The sequence below is a fragment of the Panthera tigris genome, chromosome A1 (assembly GCF_018350195.1).
Source record: "Panthera tigris isolate Pti1 chromosome A1, P.tigris_Pti1_mat1.1, whole genome shotgun sequence".
NCBI lineage: Eukaryota > Metazoa > Chordata > Mammalia > Carnivora > Felidae > Panthera > Panthera tigris.
Window position 1 is genome coordinate 123652702 of NC_056660.1, and position 19781 is coordinate 123672482.

The following is a 19781-nucleotide window of genomic DNA, read 5'->3' on the forward strand; positions in this document are numbered from 1 at the left end:
GTTTATACATTTTAATTGTTTTATAGTATTCCATTATGTACTAATTAATTTGCATTTACCTGACTTTTAATTGCATTAATTTATTGCATTAATTGCATTAATTAATTTAATTTGCATTTACCTGACTTTTAATGAGGTTGTATACCTTTTTATGTGTTTTTTGGCTATTTGGAGTTCTTTGTGAAATGTTGATTTAAGCCTTTTGCTCATTTTTTTCTAATGGGTGGTCTGAGTTTTAAATTGACTTGTAGGAGTTTCTTATACATTTTATTTATGAGTTTTTTTTTAATCTGCTATGTGTGTTACAGACATTTATCACTATGTGGTTTGCCATTTCACTGTCTTAATGGTGACTTTGGAGGAGCATAACTTCTTAATTTTTAACATTTTTAACAATTTTCAACAATCCTTTCTTACTTCAAAGTTCAGAGTATATTCTTCTATTTCCATCAATGCAACCTGAAATTATATCAATCTTTTTTTGGTAACTACTATATATATATTTTTAATGTTTATTTATTTTTGAGAGAGAGAGAGAGAGATATCAACCTTTTTTTGGTAACTACTATATATATATTTTTTTAATGTTTATTTATTTTTGAGAGAGAGAGAAAGAGAGAGAGGGTGAGGGAGGGACAGAGAGAGAGGGAGACACAGAATCCAAAGCAGGCTCTAAGCCCTGACCTGACAGCACAGAGCCTGATGTGGGACCTGAATGCATGAACTGTGAGATCATGACCTGAGCCAAAGTCGGAAGCTTAACCGACTGAGCCACCCAGGTGCCCCTGTAAACACTACATATTGTTGACTCTTAATCAGATCCTAGCCAATTAAATCAGTTAAACCTTTAACATTTTTTCCTCATACACAAGATTTTCTAGTAAAACACATGTCCACTGTCTTAAAGTTTATTGGTTTTTAAGATAAGTGGAGGCATTATCAGCATTTCAGCCAATTTAGAATCTTTATTTTACCACCAAAACTTACAGTTAACTTTTAACTTTCTGACTTTTCAATATCCTCAGATTTTATAACTCTTAACTTGTATACCTTTATCAAATCATTAATAAAAATAGTGACTATGTCAGAGCCCTGTGGTAAACCATTAGAGACTATTCAGAGATATCAACCTTTTTTTCTCTGAGTGTGGTCATTTACTTATGTTTCTGTGAATATGCATAATTACTGTCATAATCATTCAGCCTACTCTTACTGTCTTGACCATGACACTATTACTAGACTTTGCTGAAATTCATAGATACTTTATTGCATTCTCTCCTAGTCTAGAGCTCTTTCAGAAAAGAAAATTGGTAAAGTTTCACTTATTACATGTTTAAGGTAAGAGAAATAATGATGTCCACTCTTCCTCTCAGCTTCTTTTCTAAGCCAGCTCTGGAACCATTCTCCTAGTACCTGCCTTCATGTACCACAAGACTAATTAATTTGTAGTTTCTGGAACCCAGAACAGAATACCTAAGCAAGGAAGTTCCTGGTACAACATAAGTCCATCTTCCTTCACATCACCAGTTATGGTCTAAGTAAACCTGAGGAATTGCTAGGAATTGGTACTGTCTAGCGATCCTTGATTTACCCTGTTTGTCTGAGCCCAGAGTCCTCCGGCCACTGAGATAGGATTCAATAAGAAAAACCAGGATTTCTGTTCCTCTGGAAAATGAGCAAGCCATGTAGAACACTAAGTGAGGGAAGCACGTGTAAATTACCCCAGATTTCAGCATCCTGTACCCACCTCTTTGAGAAACTCACTTGCATCTGCCCTCATCTTTGCTTTATTCCTTCCAGTCCTTGAGCTAAGAGGTCATTTCTCCTGCTCTGCTGAAGGAAGTGAGAAGGAAAGTGGAATGTGCTGTCAGTATCTCCCTCCTTTGAGCATTCAAACACAATAATTTTTAAACTCAATTATACCAACCCAATTTTTCTATGGAAAAAGGTCCAAATCCTTAATCCTCCAACACTTGAACCCTATCAACCCCTCCAACCTCATTTTTCATCCTGCCCTTGGTTCTCTACTAACTAGTTCTGGATTGCTACTTTCCCTTGTGTCATGTTGTTTCACTATTCTGTGTCTTTGCTTTTGTACCTCTACTCCCTCGCCAAACTTCGTTAAACCTGTTCATGTCTTAGAACTCAGTTCTGACATATTTCCTTCTGAGCACCTGAACTAGGTGCTCCTCCTCCATCACCACACTTAACACTCAACACAGTCATTTAAAGTCCTATCTCCCTGCATTAGACTGTAAAAAAATCCCAATATGTCCATATAGCAGGACTTAGGTTTGTATAATGCTGTGTGTGTTGCAAAGTGCTTTCTTACACTCCAGACTATTTAATCTTTGCATATATCTATAAATGAGGCATCACTATTATTATTTTTACATATTAGGAAATCGTGGTGCACAGAGCTTAAATCACCTAAGATCCCAGGGTTTGTAAGTTGCAAACCTGAGCCCAAGTTTTCTGACTCTAAGTTGCCATTCATTTGACCATATTTTAGCAACCTCCAGACCATCTTCCTGTTGCCTAGTCTAAGGAGTTTCTGCCTTTAAAAATAGAGCTATGTGAGAACTCTGCCAAAGAATATCAAGAAGGTTTTAAAAGTTTGATTCAGGCTTTGCACCAACACTTCTGACTCATCTCTTAAAACATAAACACTTTGGGCGAGCTAGGATTTGGCACAAAGTATAGGTTGTTAGAAATAAACCCGATGAAGTTAATTAGTGTTTTGTTAGGAGTCCTTTGTGTTGAGCTGGGGAAATCTTAGTTGAGTCTATATATGGAGGATCAGTTGGTCCTGGACTGTATGAGGGCCACAGGTACTTGCCTGGACAAAAAGCCAAACTGAAAGAAGCCTTTCAGGCAGATACGTAGTTTGAAAGGCTGAGCAGCTTTTTTTCCCACTTATGGGAAAGGGCTGTAAAGAACATGCTTGGTTAGCTACATTAGGCAAAGCTTACTGAACATGAATGTGAAGAGCCCCAGCTTGTAGACCAAGTATGTGCTTGACGGTACTCGCAAAGCAGGAAGAAAATTTTGAAAGATTGTTATAAAAGAATATTACATATTTAAAAGAGCTTAAAAGGACAACAAAACTTTATTAGACTTCTTTGTGGATTAATATAGTTTTATTTTGATTTGTGTATGGAAGATACCATGCGGTTGTCTGTCTTATAAAGGTCTTAATATCGCCCCAAATGAGCCCCATAACTAAGCTAAGTTGGGGAAGGCTGCTTTCTCTGAGATGTGGGATTGTCCCAGTGACCCTATTCTGCCATTACAACATCTCCAGGGGCTGTTAGAGGTGGGCGCTCAGGGAACTTTGGATTCAACAGTGAAACTGCCCTTGCCTCTGGTTCCTACATCCTTTTCCCAACACCATCTTCCTAGATTCAGAGTTTAGAAGTTTCCATCTGCGGCTGAGATGCTCAGGTTTTTGCCACATACATATATTCTCATTTTGTTCAATTTCCTTTAGGCCCAAGACCTATCGTTATTTAGTTATTTTCACAGCTGTTATATATACTTTCTTCTCTCACAGGGTTTTATGGGACTAGTGTGCATATTCACAAAATAGACATGCCTATTAGTGCAGTTTATTAATCAACTCAATGTAAGTTCATATAAACCAACAGCTAAAATTTCATCTTGCAACAACAGTGACCATGCTCAAAAATAAATAGCTGAATTTTTAGTGTCTCTTGGAGAGTTGGGTCCAAAAGGGACTTGAGAGATTATATAAAGCAGTGTGTTCATTTTACTAATGAGGAAACTGAAGTCTAGAAAGGAGAAGTGATTTATTTACCTCTCCCCCTCCACTTCCCCCACAGAATGTCAAAATGAATTTATGCATCCAGGCTGCTGAGATCCTTAGCAGCCCTACTGGTTACCTAAAGACCAATAGTTTGCAATGGAAGATTTGGGTAAAGGGGAAGTATGTAGGAGTTAGGAATGCTGTATTCTGATTCCAGTTATGCCTATAACAAACCCTGAAGTAGTCCACAGTCACTTAACTTTTGGGCTCTTGTCCATTACATGAGATTGAACTTAATGCCACTGAGGTCTCTGTTAGTACTGTTCTATGAGGCCTTATATCTAGGTATTGGAGTCACCTGCAGTATTTACACTGAGGCCCAGGTTGCCCTCAGTCCCATGACTCCACCTTGTATTTTCCAGAACAAGACTCTGCACACTCACATCAGCCAGGATGGGGTGGGGGGTGGGTGTGTGGGCATGAATCTCTGCCTTACAAGCTTAGAGACAGGAAATGGGGAGGGTGGTGGTTCATGGGGTGACTCACATCTGTTTAGGTGCAAGTGATCCCCAGGCATGTGTGAGGTTTATCTATGAAAATGATATTTTTTGAAACCTGAGATACAATGCTTCAAGTTCCAAAAATGTAAGAGAGAGTTGGGGTGTGAAGAAGAAAAATGGAAAGATAACAGGTGATCTCTCATCCAGCTCAGAGTCATCTTTGTCTTTTAGATGGAAGTCAACTTCACCAAAGAAGATATTGATAGAGATGAAACCTACAACCTCACAGGACTGCAGGCCTTTACAGAGTATGTTATAGCTCTGCGATGTGCCACTAAGGAGTCCATGTTCTGGAGTGGTTGGAGCCAAGAAAAAATGGGAACAACTGAGGAAGAAGGCAAGCTGGTCCCTTGCAATTCCTTTTCTGCCTGCTCTGGTATAAGGTGGCCTGGGCCTAGCCTTAGTGGGTTTTGTCCAGTGTTGTACTTGGAAATCATGGAATCTCACAGTCCTAGAGCATGGACAATCTGTATGTTCCCTCTCTATAAGGCACTTACCTGAGCCCACAGGATAAACCAGCCCTCCTCAGATGGTCTGAGTTAGCATCTTCTTGCCCCAAAGGCAAAAGATCTTTTATTACTACTTTTATTAAGTTCTTATACTATACATGAAACAGCATAATACTATTTAAAGGTATCTTATGATACATTAAAGATATATATTGTAAACCCTGCAGCCACCACTAAAAAATTAAAAAAGGTATAATTACTGAGGGAAAAAAAGGTCAGATTCTTAATGACAGTGAGAGAGAAAGAGAAAGGGACTATACAGTGAATGAGTGCTTACCATGAGTCAGGATGGTCATTCAGAATAGTACTTTAAATCTATCTTGGCTTAGATTCCAGCATGGCTGTGGAGTGATTTTGGGCTAGATAACTAATGTCTAAGCCTCAGTTTTCTCAATATTTTTTTTTGTATACACATGTTCATAGCAGCTTTATTTAAAATAATAAAAAAAAATAACGGAAAGGTCCATCAACTAGTGAAAGAATAAACAAACTATGGTATAACCATACAAGGCAATACAATTAAACACTAAAAAATGAACAAACTAATGATACATGCAACAACATGAATATCTCAGAAGCATTATGTTAAGTAAAAGAAACTGGACACAAAAGACTAAATATGATTTTCAATTTATTGGAAATTCTAGAAAAGGCAAAAAATAGTGACAAATAGCAGATGAATGGTTGTCAATGGGTAGGAATAGAGGCAGGGGACTGACTGCAAAGGAGAACAGTTTCCTCAATATTTATTCCCCTTTTCCATAATGGAATATCATTTGTAAAATTGAGTTAAAAGCAGTACCTACATTTTAGTGTTATTTTAAAAATGAAATAATGTATTTAGCTCATAGTAAACATTCAATAAATGCCAAGTTATCTACTATTTTTATTAACTCTTCCAAGAGCCCTATAAGATATGTGGAATCACCCCCATTTGGAAGTGAAGGAGCCAAGTTTCAGAAATATTAGTAAATCACTTAAGGTTACTCAGCATGTGTTACCATTCTTTATAAATCAAGAATCTTTCCCAGTGCCTGTTCTGTAGTAGATAGTCAATAAATGTCTGATGAATGTATCAGTTTCCTTTGGCCACTGTGACAAATTATCACAAATTTAGTGACTTACAACACAGCTTTTTCTTTTTTTTTTTAATTTTCTTTTTTCTTTTTTCTTTTTTTTTTATTATATGAAATTTATTGTCAAATTAGTTTCCATACAACACCCAGTGCTCATCCCAAAAGATGCCCTCTTCAATGCGTATCACCAACCCTCCCCTCCCTCCACCCGCCGTCAACCCTCAGTTTGTTCTCAGTTTTTAAGAGTCTCTTATGCTTTGGCTCTCTCTCCCACTCTAACCTCTTTTTTCTTTTTTTTCCTTCCCCTCCCCCATGTGTTTCTGTTAAGTTTCTCAGGATCCACATAAGATTGAAAACATATGGTATCTGTCTTTCTCTGTATGGCTTATTTCACTTAGCATCACACTCTCCAGTTCCATCCACGTTGCTACAAAGGGCCATATTTCGTTCTTTCTCATTGCCACGTATTACTCCATTGTGTATATAAACCACAATTTCTTTATCCATTCATCAGTTGATGGACATTTAGGCTCTTTCCATAATTTGGCTATTGTTGAGAGTGCTGCTATAAACATTGGGGTACAAGTGCCCCTATGCATCAGTACTCCTGTATCCCTTGGATAAATTCCTAGCAGTGCTACTGCTTGGTCATAGAGTAGGTCTATTTTTAATTTTTTGAGGAACCTCCACCCTGTTTTCCAGAGCGGCTGCACCAATTTGCATTCCCACCAACAGTGCAAGAGGGTTCCCGTTTCTCCACATCCTCTCCAGCATGTATAGTCTCCTGATTTGTTCATTTTGGCCACTCTGACTGGCGTGAGGTGATATCTGAGTGTGGTTTTGATTTGTATTTCCCTGATGAGGAGCGACGTTGAGCATCTTTTCATGTGCCTGTTGGCCATCCGGATGTCTTCTTTAGAGAAGTGTCTATTCATGTTTTCTGCCCATTTCTTCACTGGATTATTTGTTTTTCGGGTGTGGAGTTTGGTGAGCTCTTTATAGATTTTGGATACTAGCCCTTTGTCCGATATGTCATTTGCAAATATCTTTTCCCATTCCGTTGGTTGCCTTTTAGTTCTGTTGATTGTTTCCTTTGCTGTGCAGAAGCTCTTTATCTTCATGAGGTCCCAATAGTTCATTTTTGCTTTTAATTCCCTTGCCTTTGGGGATGTGTCAAGTTAGAAATTGCTATGGCTGAGGTCAGAGAGGTTTTTTCCTGCTTTCTCCTCTAGGGTTTTGATGGTTTCCTGTCTCACATTCAAGTCCTTTATCCATTTTGAATTTATTTTTGTGAGTGGTGTAAGAAAGTGGTCTAGTTTCATTCCTCTGCATGTTGCTGTCCAGTTCTCCCAGCACCATTTGTTAAAGAGATTGTCTTTTTTCCATTGGATATTCTTTCCTGCTTTGTCAAAGATTAGTTGGCCATACTTTTGTGGGTCCAATTCTGGGGTCTCTACTGTATTGCATTGGTCTATATGTCTGTTTTTGTGCCAATACCATGCTGTCTTGATGATTACAGCTTTGTAGTAGAGGCTAAAGTCTGGGATTGTGATGCCTCCTGCTTTGGTCTTCTTCTTCAAAATTAATTTGGCTATTTGGGGCCTTTTGTGGTTCCATATGAATTTTAGGATTGCTTGTTCTAGCTTCGGGAAGAATGCTGCTGCAATTTTTTTTTTATAATTTTTTTTTTTTTTCAACGTTTTTTAGTTTTATTTTTTTGGGACAGAGAGAGACAGAGCATGAACGGGGGAGGGGCAGAGAGAGAGGGAGATACAGAATCGGAAACAGGCTCCAGGCTCCGAGCCATCAGCCCAGAGCCTGACGCGGGGCTCGAACTCACGGACCGCGAGATCGTGACCTGGCTGAAGTCGGACGCTTAACCGACTGCGCCACCCAGGCGCCCCTGCTGCTGCAATTTTGATTGGGATTGCATTGAATGTGTAGATAGCTTTGGGTAGTATTGACATTTTAACAATATTTAGTCTTCCAATCCATGAGCACGGAATGTTTTTTCCATTTCTTTATATCTTCTTCAGTTTCCTTCATAAGCTTTCTATAGTTTTCAGCATACAGATCTTGTACATCTTTGGTAAGATTTATTCCTAGGTATTTTATGCTTCTTGGTGCAATTGTGAATGGGATCAGTTTCTTTATTTGTCTTTCTGTTGCTTCATTGTTAGTGTGTAAGAATGCAACTGATTTCTGTACATTGATTTTGTATCCTGCAACTTTGCTGAATTCATGTATCAGTTCTAGCAGACTTTTGGTGGAGTCTGTCAGATTTTCCATGTATAATGTCATCTGCAAAAAGTGAAGCTTGACTTCATCTTTGCCAATTTTGATGCCTTTGATTTCCTTTTGTTGTCTGATTGCTGATGCTAGCACTTCCAACACTATGTTAAACAACAGCAGTGAGAGTGGACATCCCTTTTGTGTTTCTGATCTCAGAGCAAAAGCTCTCAGTTTTTCCCCGTTGAGGATGATATTAGCTGTGGGCTTTTCATAAATGGATTTTATGATGTTTAAATATGTTCCTTCTACCCCGACTTTCTCGAGGGCTTTTATTAAGAAAGGATGCTGAATTTTGTCAAATGCTTTTTCTGCATCGATTGACAGGAGCATATGGTTCTTATCTTTTCTTTTATTAATGTGATGTATTACATTGATTGATTTGCAAATGTTGAACCAGGCCTGCAGTCCAGGAATGAATCCCACTTGATCATGGTGAATAATTCTTTTTATATGCTGTTGAATTCGATTTGCTAGTATCTTACTGAGAATTTTTGCATCCATATTAATCAGGGATATTGGCCTGTAGTTCTCTTTTTTTACTGGGTGTCTGTCTGGTTTAACACAGTTTTTTCTTTTATAGTTCTGGAAGTCAGAGGTCCAGGAGTCAAGGTGTGGACAGGGTTGTTTCCTTTTGGAGACTCTGAGGGTATTATGTTTTCTTACCATTTCCAACTTCTCATGGTTACCTGTATTCCTTGGCTGATGACCCCTTCCCCCATATATTGAACATCAATCTAATGTCTGCTTCCATCATCACATTACTTTTTTCTCATTTTTTGTGCTAAGTCTCTGCCTCTTTCTTCTAATGACCTTCATGAAAACATTTAGGGCCAACTTGTATAATTCAGAATCATCTTCCCAACTCAAGATGCCAACTTAATCACATCTGAAAGGCCCTTTGGCCATATAAGGTAACATTTACAAACTGCAGGGTTTAGGACTTAGGTCTTTGGGGCCCATTTTTCAGTCTAACACAATGAATGATGAATGAATGGATGAATGAATGAATGAATGACTAGATGAATATTTGGTGATGGTCACACATCTTTTGAAATAAGGAGATTAAATGCAAAATTCTGATCCTTCTAAAACTTTGAGGCTTTACTCTCATTTGTTTGTAAGACACATGGGGTTCTAGCCCATACATTTCCCAAAACCACACACCCGGCCATGGTTTCAGGCCCTTCTTCTTCTCCTTTACAGCCAAGTACCACACTGGTATCAGGTAACATCAACAGTCAATTTCTATGTTCCCTGGTTCATATGACAACAGCTTATTCCTGTGGATCTTGGTTGAGTTTCCTACGAGACCAAGTTGGTATTAATAGATGTTTAGCACATTCACAGATATGGTCAGATGTCTGGAAATAATCCCATGTTCTGAATTTTGTAACCCCGCCTGGAGATGTTCATGCTTGGTCTGAACTACCCCTTGGTGGATGTGGTTACAATACAGGGGTTCATGCAGTACATAGTAAATTGTACTAGATGACTTCTGAAAGCTCTTGTCACCCTAAGATTCCATTCTTCTATGCTATTCAGGCATCTAGTCTTCTATGCCAGGCTCTAGCAGTAAAGAAAAAGTCATAGAAAATCCCAAGTCATATGTCTTTAAGTACTTAGAATAGTGCCTTACAAATGGTAAGGGCTCAATAAATCCTACATAAATAAGAATGCAGACATGACTGAAACAAGTCAGGTTGTGGATCTAGTGTAACTTTTGGTTAAAATTACATACAATATTTGGGAACACATTTACACTCTACAGACATCACCTCAGAGTGTCAAATGAATACAAATAGAACAGTTTACAAATATCAAACAGCATGTAAATTGCACAGCAAAAAATGGCCCATTGCTTATAATCACTTGGACTACTCAGTTGTTGTCTTAACTGGGCCCTCCCTTTTAAAAAATTCAAATGCAATGCATGCACTATCTTTGAGCAAAGCATCCTCTGCCTTTGCTACACCTTTTGGCAGGTGGTCTGGGGGATTAAGTTCCACTTCAGGTGTAATCATGTTTTGCACTGCCCTTCTCCTCTTTGTAGCTGGTAGTCTTCTCTCCAGTGATCTCCTGGTACCATTATGGCTTGTGTCTTAATTTAACTCATGACAGCCCAGCCAACTCTCTAATGTCCATTTTATCCACTCGTTTTGCTGCCAGAAACAAGATTTACCATTTCAGCTGATGTATTATTTCGGCTAGTTTGGCTGTTATTAATTAGCAGAACACTAGATGTTGGTGTTCTCTGCCTTTGGCTAATTGAATCAAACCAACACTTATAAATCATAGTCATCACTATAGAACTTTTACTTTTGTTTTTCTTCATTTTTAAAGGATCCCAGAGAAAATTGATGAAATGCACAACCCAGCCCCCAGCAAATCCTAATTTCTACTACATGACACAGATGTAGTTATATTTTGATCCTGGCTTTATTTCCTAAAAGTTTGTAACACTGCCCAGTTAGAAGCTTCGCTTCTCTGTATTTCAGAAATGGAGATAATAATACTGCTGTACCTAATTATAGGGCTTTAGAGATTAAATGAGATAATTGAGGTAAAATGCTTAGTATAGTGACACTTGCTAAAAGTTGACTCTTCTGTTTCTTTAAAAGTTTACTTATTTTGATTGGAGAGGGGGAAGGGCAGGGAGAGAGAGAATCCCAAATAGGGGATTCTACACTGTCAACACAAAGCCCAACTTGGGCTCGATCTTTTGAGATCATCATCTGAGCCAAAATCAAGAGTCAGGAGTTTAACTGACTGAATCACCCAGGTGCCCCAAAAGTTAAACATTCTTATTGTTGGTCTTCAGCAAGGCACCAGTAAGTATGTGAAGTGTCTAACTGGTGGTGGTTGTAGGTATTATCAGATTGTAATGGAAACAACATAGCATCAAATTGTTGCTAATGGGCCCAAAGAATTGATGTCTTTGAATATGTAGATATTTTTATGGATTTGGAAAAATTTAATTTTGCTCTTTTATGAATACAGAATTACTACTTTTTAAAAAATTTATTTATTTATTTTGAGAGAGAGGAACCACAAGCAGGGGAGGGGCAGAGAGAGAGGGAGACAGACAGAATCCCAAGCAGGCCCTGTGCTCTCAGCATGGGCCATATTGTGGAGCTCAAACTCATGAGCCTTGAGATCATGACCTGAGCTGAAACCAAGAGTTGGACACTTAATCAACTGAGCCACCCAGGTACCCCCAGAATTATCACTTTTCTAACTTTGATTATACTGCAAGTCCATTACTAGCTCATGGTGAACGGAAACTTGGCTGTTAATTGCAGAAGATATACATGCTACTTAGGTAGTGGTTGTACTAAAAGCTGCATCTATGGGAAATCTATATTAGTAAAACTGTTCCTCTTCGAACTTTATCTGCAGGAAATAGTGGCCTCAGTGAAAGGAGAAAATGCCTAATTAAATCCATTTGCTATCACTTCGTACTACAACTAAATCTAAACTAAATGGGATAAATCTAAGGAGAATTTCACTCATATTTCTAACCAAGTGTCTGGAATGATTGGTTATTTAATAATCAGTTTATGGGGCTGTTAGTTGGCTCATTTGGTTAACTGACTCTGAACTTGAACTCTGCCTTTGCTCACATCTCATTGGCTTGTAGACAGGAGTAGTTGTAGAAATGTGATTCTCCATTGATGACAAGATTTAATTGCCCTTTGGATCTTTTTTCTACATTACGGAGTTGTCTTCAGTTGGAGTTCAGTAATTTCACTTTAAGACACCCAGTCACTTGAAGTGTGATTTCAGATACCTGAAAACAGTCTGTCAGCGCTAAAATAGTTTAGATCTTAGCCTGAGTGGTTGACCCCATTCTCTGCAGACCTGCTTACAGTATCTTCAGCTATGTTATTCCTCAAGAGAAAGTTCAGAGTTCATCAACTGCATGTTCAAGTAGAGACATTCCTTCTCCAGATTAGAGGCTTTGGTACAGTTCCTTACAATTCTCTGCTCTCTTCTCATGGCTAAAGTGTGTAGATCATTCTTAAATCAGACATTCAGCATTTTGAAATTATCCCTGTATGGTTAGATTATCCAAAGTTAATACACTTAAACTGTGTTGTCTTGGATTATGTTATTCACCACAGAAATGTATAAATCAGGTTTAACATTGTGCCCTTGCATTTTATAGAAGGTAAATATAAGGTACACATGCCATATTTCTGTACTTTTGCTCAACTCTGATTGCAGACGTTGGCCTTTAGGTTACCCTATATCTTTTTAAGAGGATCCATATGATAAATTCCATTTATTAATTCAGTACCCATAATCAGAAATAGTTACCCCTTCATATGTTTGTTTTTTAATAGGCTATGAGAAATATACAATTCAATATGATCTTTTTTTCCTTCTTTTGCCATGAAGATCATTCAGTTTAAAGCTCAAGTGAACTAGTGAAGATGATTTCTCTGTCCCTTTATTCTTTAATTCTTTCTTAGATTTTATAACATTTTAAGTATACAGTTTCATCCTTTTTGGGAGAAGATCTTTTGTGCTCTGTCTCTCTCATCCCCACTCCCATATAGTATATATAATAGTGTATATAATATAATAATATATCTCTATGTATCTCCTTTAAAAAATTGTTTTTAAAGTGTATTGATTTTTGGAGAGACAGAGACAGTGGGGGAAGGGAAGAGAGAGAGGGCGAGAGGGAGAGAGAATCCCAAGCCGACTCCACATTGCCAGTGCAGAGCCTGATGCGGGACTCTCAAGAAACCATGAGATCGTGACCTGAGCCAAAACAGAGTCACAACCGACTGAGTCATCCAGGTACCCCTATGTATCTATCTCCTTGTCAGTTATCTGTGTCATTGCCAGCTGTAAGGTATGTAGATGTTATATATGATAGGACATGAGATGTTACATTTCAATCCGGATTTCAATGACAAATAATATTATAATAGGGTCTATTGTACTTTTCTATTACCTTACATTAAGTCATCAGATCCAAGAGCTGTTTAAATTTTTACTTTTAGTTGATGCCAATCCTTTGGCCACAAAATGAAGACATCATTGGTTGTTGCAATGCTGCCATCCCTCCACCGACCACCTTCCCCCTACTGGCTCCCTCCAGCAAATGCTTCCTAACTGCATTTTTAACAGACAGCCCAGCTAATCTCACCATTTTCAGTTGTAGCTTCCTTCCGTCTTGTGTTGAGCACCTCATTCTTGTTTCCTTACAGCTCCACATGGCTTGGATCTGTGGAGAGTCCTGAGACCCGCCACAGTAGATGGAAGAAGGCTAGTGCAGTTGATGTGGAAGGTGATTTCCTTATGTTGTCTTTTCTGTCTCAAACCCTTGGTCTCTTATACCTCCAAGAAGAGTAATTCTTCAACTTTTACCTCCTGAATTTCCTTTCCTAGAGGCTTTATAATGCCCCGCATCTCACAGTGGTTTCCCAGCTCACAAAGCCTTCTAGGTTATCTTACAGATGGCCTAAATGTGAATTGCAGACCCTGCATCCTCTCTTCCTTGGACTGAAACATTAACATATAAGACAGGTACAAAGTGCAAGTGCAGGGGGCACCTTGACCTTCTGGGGACCCCACCTACCCCTGGCTAGCTGCATTAGAAGGCAGTGTAAAATTGCATAGCACCCACCCCCACATTGGAGAAGAACACTGATTTGGGATCAGCTCACTAATGTGTCCTGAGGTGATTGAAAACATATATTGCACATAGGGCAAGTAGGGTACACTGGGGTGCAAGGACAGAGCAGGGGCCAAATGGTCCTTCCTAGGATGGAGGCCTGGGATTGAGGACAAAAGGAGAAGGTGGGGGCAGCATGCAGAGAAGAGGAGAAATAAAGAAGAGAGCAGGTAGGAAAAAGGAAAGAAAAGGAGGGGAAAAGGGAATAAACAGGAAAGGGAAAGGGCAAATAGAAAAGAAAAATGCAGCCAGGAACCAGGAGAGAAAAGACTGGGGAGTTAGTGGGGAGAAAAAAGAGAATAGAGCAGTAAAATATCAGAACTCTTTATTAGTGTCCAGAGTTCTCCGGGCATAAGTCATCATATTATTTCATGCTTGCTCAAGTCCAGGCAAGTTTAAAATACTTCTGAAAATGGAGAAACCACCTGCTTTACCAAATGATATTTTGCTCCTAGTTATGTCAGGACTGGAGCATCCTTTACCTTTCCTTGCTCCCTTCACACCCCAGGGCCATGGGCACCCTCGGGTTGTAGAGGCAACAGGCCAGGGAGGGCACAACCAGTGTCACTGGGAAATCTTTAAGAATCAATCCTAAATGTCGTGGTATCTTTCTCAGTGATTAAGTGTGGAAACAAATCACTCTGTCAACATTATTTTGGGGGAGGGAAAGCAAACAGTGGCCCATTTCCACATGTGGGCAGCCACATGTGTTGGGCCAAGTAGGCCAACATGTGAAATAGATGAAATGGACTTGAATGCCTTTCTCCTTCTCCTCCTCACCTGGAGACTGGTCTTTCTTTTGCCTCAGCAGGAGAGTTTTCTAAGAATTAAAGTTGGTTAGCAAAGATTGGTTAAAACTGAATGGTGGTGAAGATTGCACAACTCTGCAAGTATACTAAAAAAAAAAACCCAAAAATCCTTAACTGCATACCTTAAAATAGTGAATTTTATGTTATGTGAATTATATCTCAATAAAGCTGTTACTTAAAAAAGAGAATGAATTATCCCAAGAGGTAAAGGACTCCGAGTCATCAGGGAGTTTCTGACCTTTTATGTCATGGAAGCCTCTATGTCAGTTCCTGAACTGAAATGTCAGTGGGACAAAGTGACTTCTGAAGTCCTGTCTGACCTTACATTCAGTCATTCTACTCTATCCAGTTGTGTTATCAGTAACATAAACTGAACAAGTGAAAAGCCCTATAATTCCTGGGGAATACTCAGTGTGCTGATTCCTAGGCAAAACATATGGTTAGTAGGTTCAAGTTCAAGGCTGCAAATAAGAGTTTGGCTTAGAGCCCCTGGGGTCACTTTAGGCTTCTCACTACAGATTTAGGACCTGAATGTTTCAGGCCTCTTCGCTAGGATACCTGATGTGCCTGGTCTAGGGAAACTAGCTCCCTCCTCAAAGGAGGAGGCATGCTGCTTTTTATGCAGCAATATAAATACTTTCCAACCCTTGGAAGCTTCCAGACAAGAGATTACCCAGGGCCAGAACAGAATTGGGGTTCTTGGACGGAATGCCTCAGATTTTTAATTTATACTGTCCTGTGCCTGTGAGATAGAAAGATAAGCATCCAAAGAATATGGGGGCGACTTCCTTACATTGGCTTGGCATTCTCCTAGTTCAGCCTCGTGGAATTAGACTTATGTTAAGGGTTGATACCAAGGGGCCACTTAGCAAATCTCTTTTGGCCCTTGAAGGGTTAATATCACAGCACAGGGTGTGTTATTAATCCCAGAAGGGTAATTGCCTAAATTGTAGTTTAGCACTTAATAATTAACATTACCCTTCACCCCTCATCCTCACCATTTATCACAGTCTCACTGCCTGTCCTGTCTTTTCTTGTTTTTGGCAATAAATTTTGTTTCCTTTGGGTTCAGAAGGCAAGTGGAGCCCCAGTCCTGGAGAAGGCACTTGGCTACAACATATGGTACTTTCCAGAAAACAGTACTAACCTCACAAAGACATTGAACACCACTAACGAGAAGCTTGAACTGTATCTGGGAGGCAAGACCTATTGGGTTTGTGTGGTTTCTTATAATTCTCTTGGGGAATCTCCGGTGGCCACCCTGAGGATTCCAGCTATCAATGAAAAGTGTAAGTACAGTGTTAACTTCTACTTAGATGTCTGGCCCCATCTAGTTGGCCAGGAAGTAATCCCTCTGCTCTCAAGGGTTGTGTTTCTCTCAAGTCAAAATGAAAATGAAGTGGGAACTTTTTAGGTTATGGTGAGGATAGCAAACTCTTGTGGTAATTAATGAGCCTGGAACAAAGCCTGTGCTGAAAATCAGAGACTTCATAAAGTCATATGAGACAAAGTCACACACCTAGAAGTTCTGTATTTGGGATTTTCTCCTCACAGTGTTGACTATGTCTCAGCCTTCATTTGCTCATTCTTCTGTGTTCTTCCTTTTCCTCTTTTTTTTATGTTTATTTATTTTTCACAGAGGGCAAGAGAGAGAGTGTGCGTGCACTGGGGGGGTGGGGAGGGGGGAAGGGGCAGAGAGAGAGAGGGAGAGAGAGAATCCCAAGCAAGTTCCATGCTGTCAGCACGGAGCCCGATGTTAAGAACTTGTGAGATCATGACCTGAACTGAAATCAAGGGTTGAACAGTTAACTGACTGAGCCATCCAGGAGCCACTCATTACACTTTTGATTAAGTAGTTTTGCTCCTAGGCAAACTCATATTTTATATTCCATTTTGGAATAAAATACCTTCTTTGATTCTTATGCAAGGAATTGCAGGCAAGGGGTTTCCTCTCCCCTACTTTATTTTTCTCTATAAATGTGTTTGTCAGTCTATAGATTTTCTCATTTATTTTGTTGCCTATCTTTCCCTCAATTGGATACAAGTTCCATGAGTGCAGAGAATTTTGTTTTTCTTTTCCTTCTTTTCCTCTTCCTCACACCGCTTCCCTCATCTGCAACAGTTAGAACAGGCATAGAGTATTTTGCATACAAAAGGTGCTCAGTAACTATTTGTTGAAACACATCATAGTCAGATAATGCACTTCTCCACTTTTCCACTTCTCTTTACTTAGACCTGGACTGGCTCTGGCATTGCACTACTGGCTCTAGAATTGTTTGCCTATATTCCTTTCTTTCTCTTCTCCTTAAACTTAACCCATTTCTTGCCTTGCTTCATGTTAGAACTCCTATATACAGTTGACCCTTGAACAACATGAGTTTGAGCTGGGTGGGTCCACTTACGTGCAAATTTTTTAGAGTACACTGCTATAAATGTATTTTCCCTTATCACTCTCTAAATAACATTTTCTTTTCTCTAGCATGCTTTATTGTAAAAATACAATATGTAATACATGTAACATACAGAATATGTGTTAATCAACTATGTTATCAGTAAGGCTTCCAGTCAACAGTAAACTATTAGTAGTTAAGTTTTGAGAGAGTCAAAAGTTATACATAGATTTTCAACTTCTCAGGGGGTTGGTGCCCCTGATACCCCATGTTGTTTAAGGGCCAGTTGTATACATGACATTTGAGCTACACTTGACATTATTTTAGTATTTAATATCATTCTCCACCATTCTTAGTTCCTGGAATCCTAGTTTCCAAGATACTATCTATCTACTACCTATCTAATACCCCTAGTGATGAGGTTTCTGACAAATGCATGTGTCATTGAATAAACATTCTTTGTTAATAGAGGCACTGCTGCATAGTAATCCCAATTTCTTGGTGTTGCCCTGGAGTGGAAGGCAGTAAAGAATAGGGGATACAAACCTAGGCTTGGGAGTCCAACAGCCCTGTAGTTATATCTTTACTTTTTCACTACAATATCTAGGCACTGCAAACCTTGGGCAAGTTATCTAAACTCTAAACCTTAGTTGCTTGTAAAATGGAGTTATTTTATTGTAACACCTATTTCATAGAGCTGTTGTGATGATGAAATGAGATTGTATATTTAAAATGCTTTGCCTAGGGGTGCCTGGGTGGCTCAGTCAGTTAAGTGTCTGACTTTGGCTCAGGTCATGATCTCACAGTTCGTGAGTTTGAGCCCCACGTTGGGCTCTGTGCTGACAGCTCAGAGCCTGGAGCCTGCTTCGGATTCTGTGTCTCCCTCTCTCTCTGCTCTTCCCCCCCCTTCACTCTGTCTATGTGTCTCTCTGTGTCTCAAAGATAAATAAACATTATACCTTCCAGTTCCATCCACGCTGCTGCAAATTCGGTCAGAGAAGGACAGATATATGTTTTCACTCATATGTGGATCTTGAGAAACTGAACAGAAGACCATGGGGGAAAGGAAGGGGAAAAAAAATAGGTACAAACAGAGAAGGAGGAAGGGAAATCACAAGACACTATTAAATACAGAGAACAAACTAAGAGTGGATGGGGGTGTGGAGAAGAGGGAAAATGGGTGATGGGCATTGAGGAGGGCACTTGTTGGGATGAGCACTGGGTGTTGTATGTAAGCCAATTTGACAATAAATTATATTCATAAAAAAGATAAATATTTAAAATAAAATAAAATGCTTTGCCTGGGGGCACCTGGGTGACTCAGTCAGTTAAGCATGCAACTCTTGGTTTTGGCTCAGGTCATGATCTCACGGTTCAAGCTGACAGTGAGGAACCTTCTTGGGATTCTCTCTCTCTCTCTCTCTCTCTCTCTCTCTCTCTCTCTTCTCTGCCTGTCCTCTGCTCTCTCTCCCTAAAAAATAAATAAACATTTTATTTATTTTTATTTTTTAAATATTTTTTAATGTTTATTCACTTTTTGAGAGACAGAGTGTGAGCAGGGCAAGAGCAGAGAGAGAGGGAGACCCAGAACCCAAAGCAGGCTCCAGGCTCCAAGCTGTCAGCACAGAGCCCGACACGACGCGGGGCTCGAACTCACGAGCCGTGAGATTGTGACCCGAGCCGAAGTCGGATGCATAACCGACTGAGCCACCCAGGCGCCCCAAAATAAACATTTTAAAATAAATAAATAAAATTCTTTATGTAATGCTAATTATTACTATTGTCATTGTTAATACAATTTCTCATTAAATTTTTATTAGACATGGATTATCAACTTCACAAATACTATGAAATATATTTTAGCTAAATTCCCATAGGGTTTGTTGTTTATTTTTCCCAATTCTGAAGGTACTTGATTTGTGTCAGAAACATTGGTGTGATCATTAGTTATAATGATCACAGACCAGATGTAGGCAAGCTACAGCTTGTGGACCAAACTTGGCCTGGCACCTGTTTTTGTAAATAAAGTTTTATGGGAGCACAGCCACACCTATTTGTTTACATTTAGTTGTATCACCTTTTGTGAAACAGTGATAACGGGGCGCCTGGGTAGCTCAGTCGGTTAAGTGTCTGATTTCAGCTCAGGTCATGATCTCGCGGTTGGTGAGTTCAAGACCCTCATCGGGCTCTGTGCTGACAGCTCAGAGCCTGGAGCCTGTTTCGGATTCTGTGTTTCCCTCTCTCTCTGACCCTCCTCCATTCATGCTCTGTCTCTATCTCAAAAATAAATAAATGTTAAAAAAAATTAAAAAAAAAAAAAAAGAAACAGTGATAGAGTGGAATAGTTGTGACAAAGACCATGTGTACTATAAAACCTAAAATATTTACTATTGGGCTTCTTACAGAGAAAGTATAAAGACCCCTGTTTTAGACATATAAGAAAGTAATGCTTTACAGAATTTTATTTAATAAAATGGAGTCAAGTAGAGAATAGTTATAATTGTAATAACTATAACAATATTTAAGTATAATTATCATATACTGTTAGTATATCTTAGGCACTGTGATAAGATGACATAGGTCAGTTTAATGTTAGCCTTGAAATGACCCATGAGGTAGATGCTGTGGAATCATTTCATAGACGATGAAGCTGAGATTCGGGAGAGCTTAGGAATCTGCCCATGGTTTCTCAG

The 19781-nt window shown here is 39.2% G+C and overlaps 1 protein-coding gene across 4 annotated transcripts in view; it reads left to right on the top strand.

Annotated features, from left to right (window-relative positions):
* The window catches only part of IL31RA (interleukin 31 receptor A), an 82358-nt gene that overhangs the window by 44955 nt on the left and 17622 nt on the right, over positions 1 to 19781 (top strand). For all 4 annotated transcript variants that reach the window (XM_042986946.1, XM_042986964.1, XM_042986953.1 and 1 more), the window contains exons 6-8: positions 4498 to 4663; positions 13423 to 13502; positions 15771 to 15987. In XM_042986946.1, coding sequence (XP_042842880.1) covers positions 4498 to 4663; positions 13423 to 13502; positions 15771 to 15987 — 463 coding nt within the window. The remainder of the gene's footprint in view (positions 1 to 4497; positions 4664 to 13422; positions 13503 to 15770; positions 15988 to 19781) is intronic.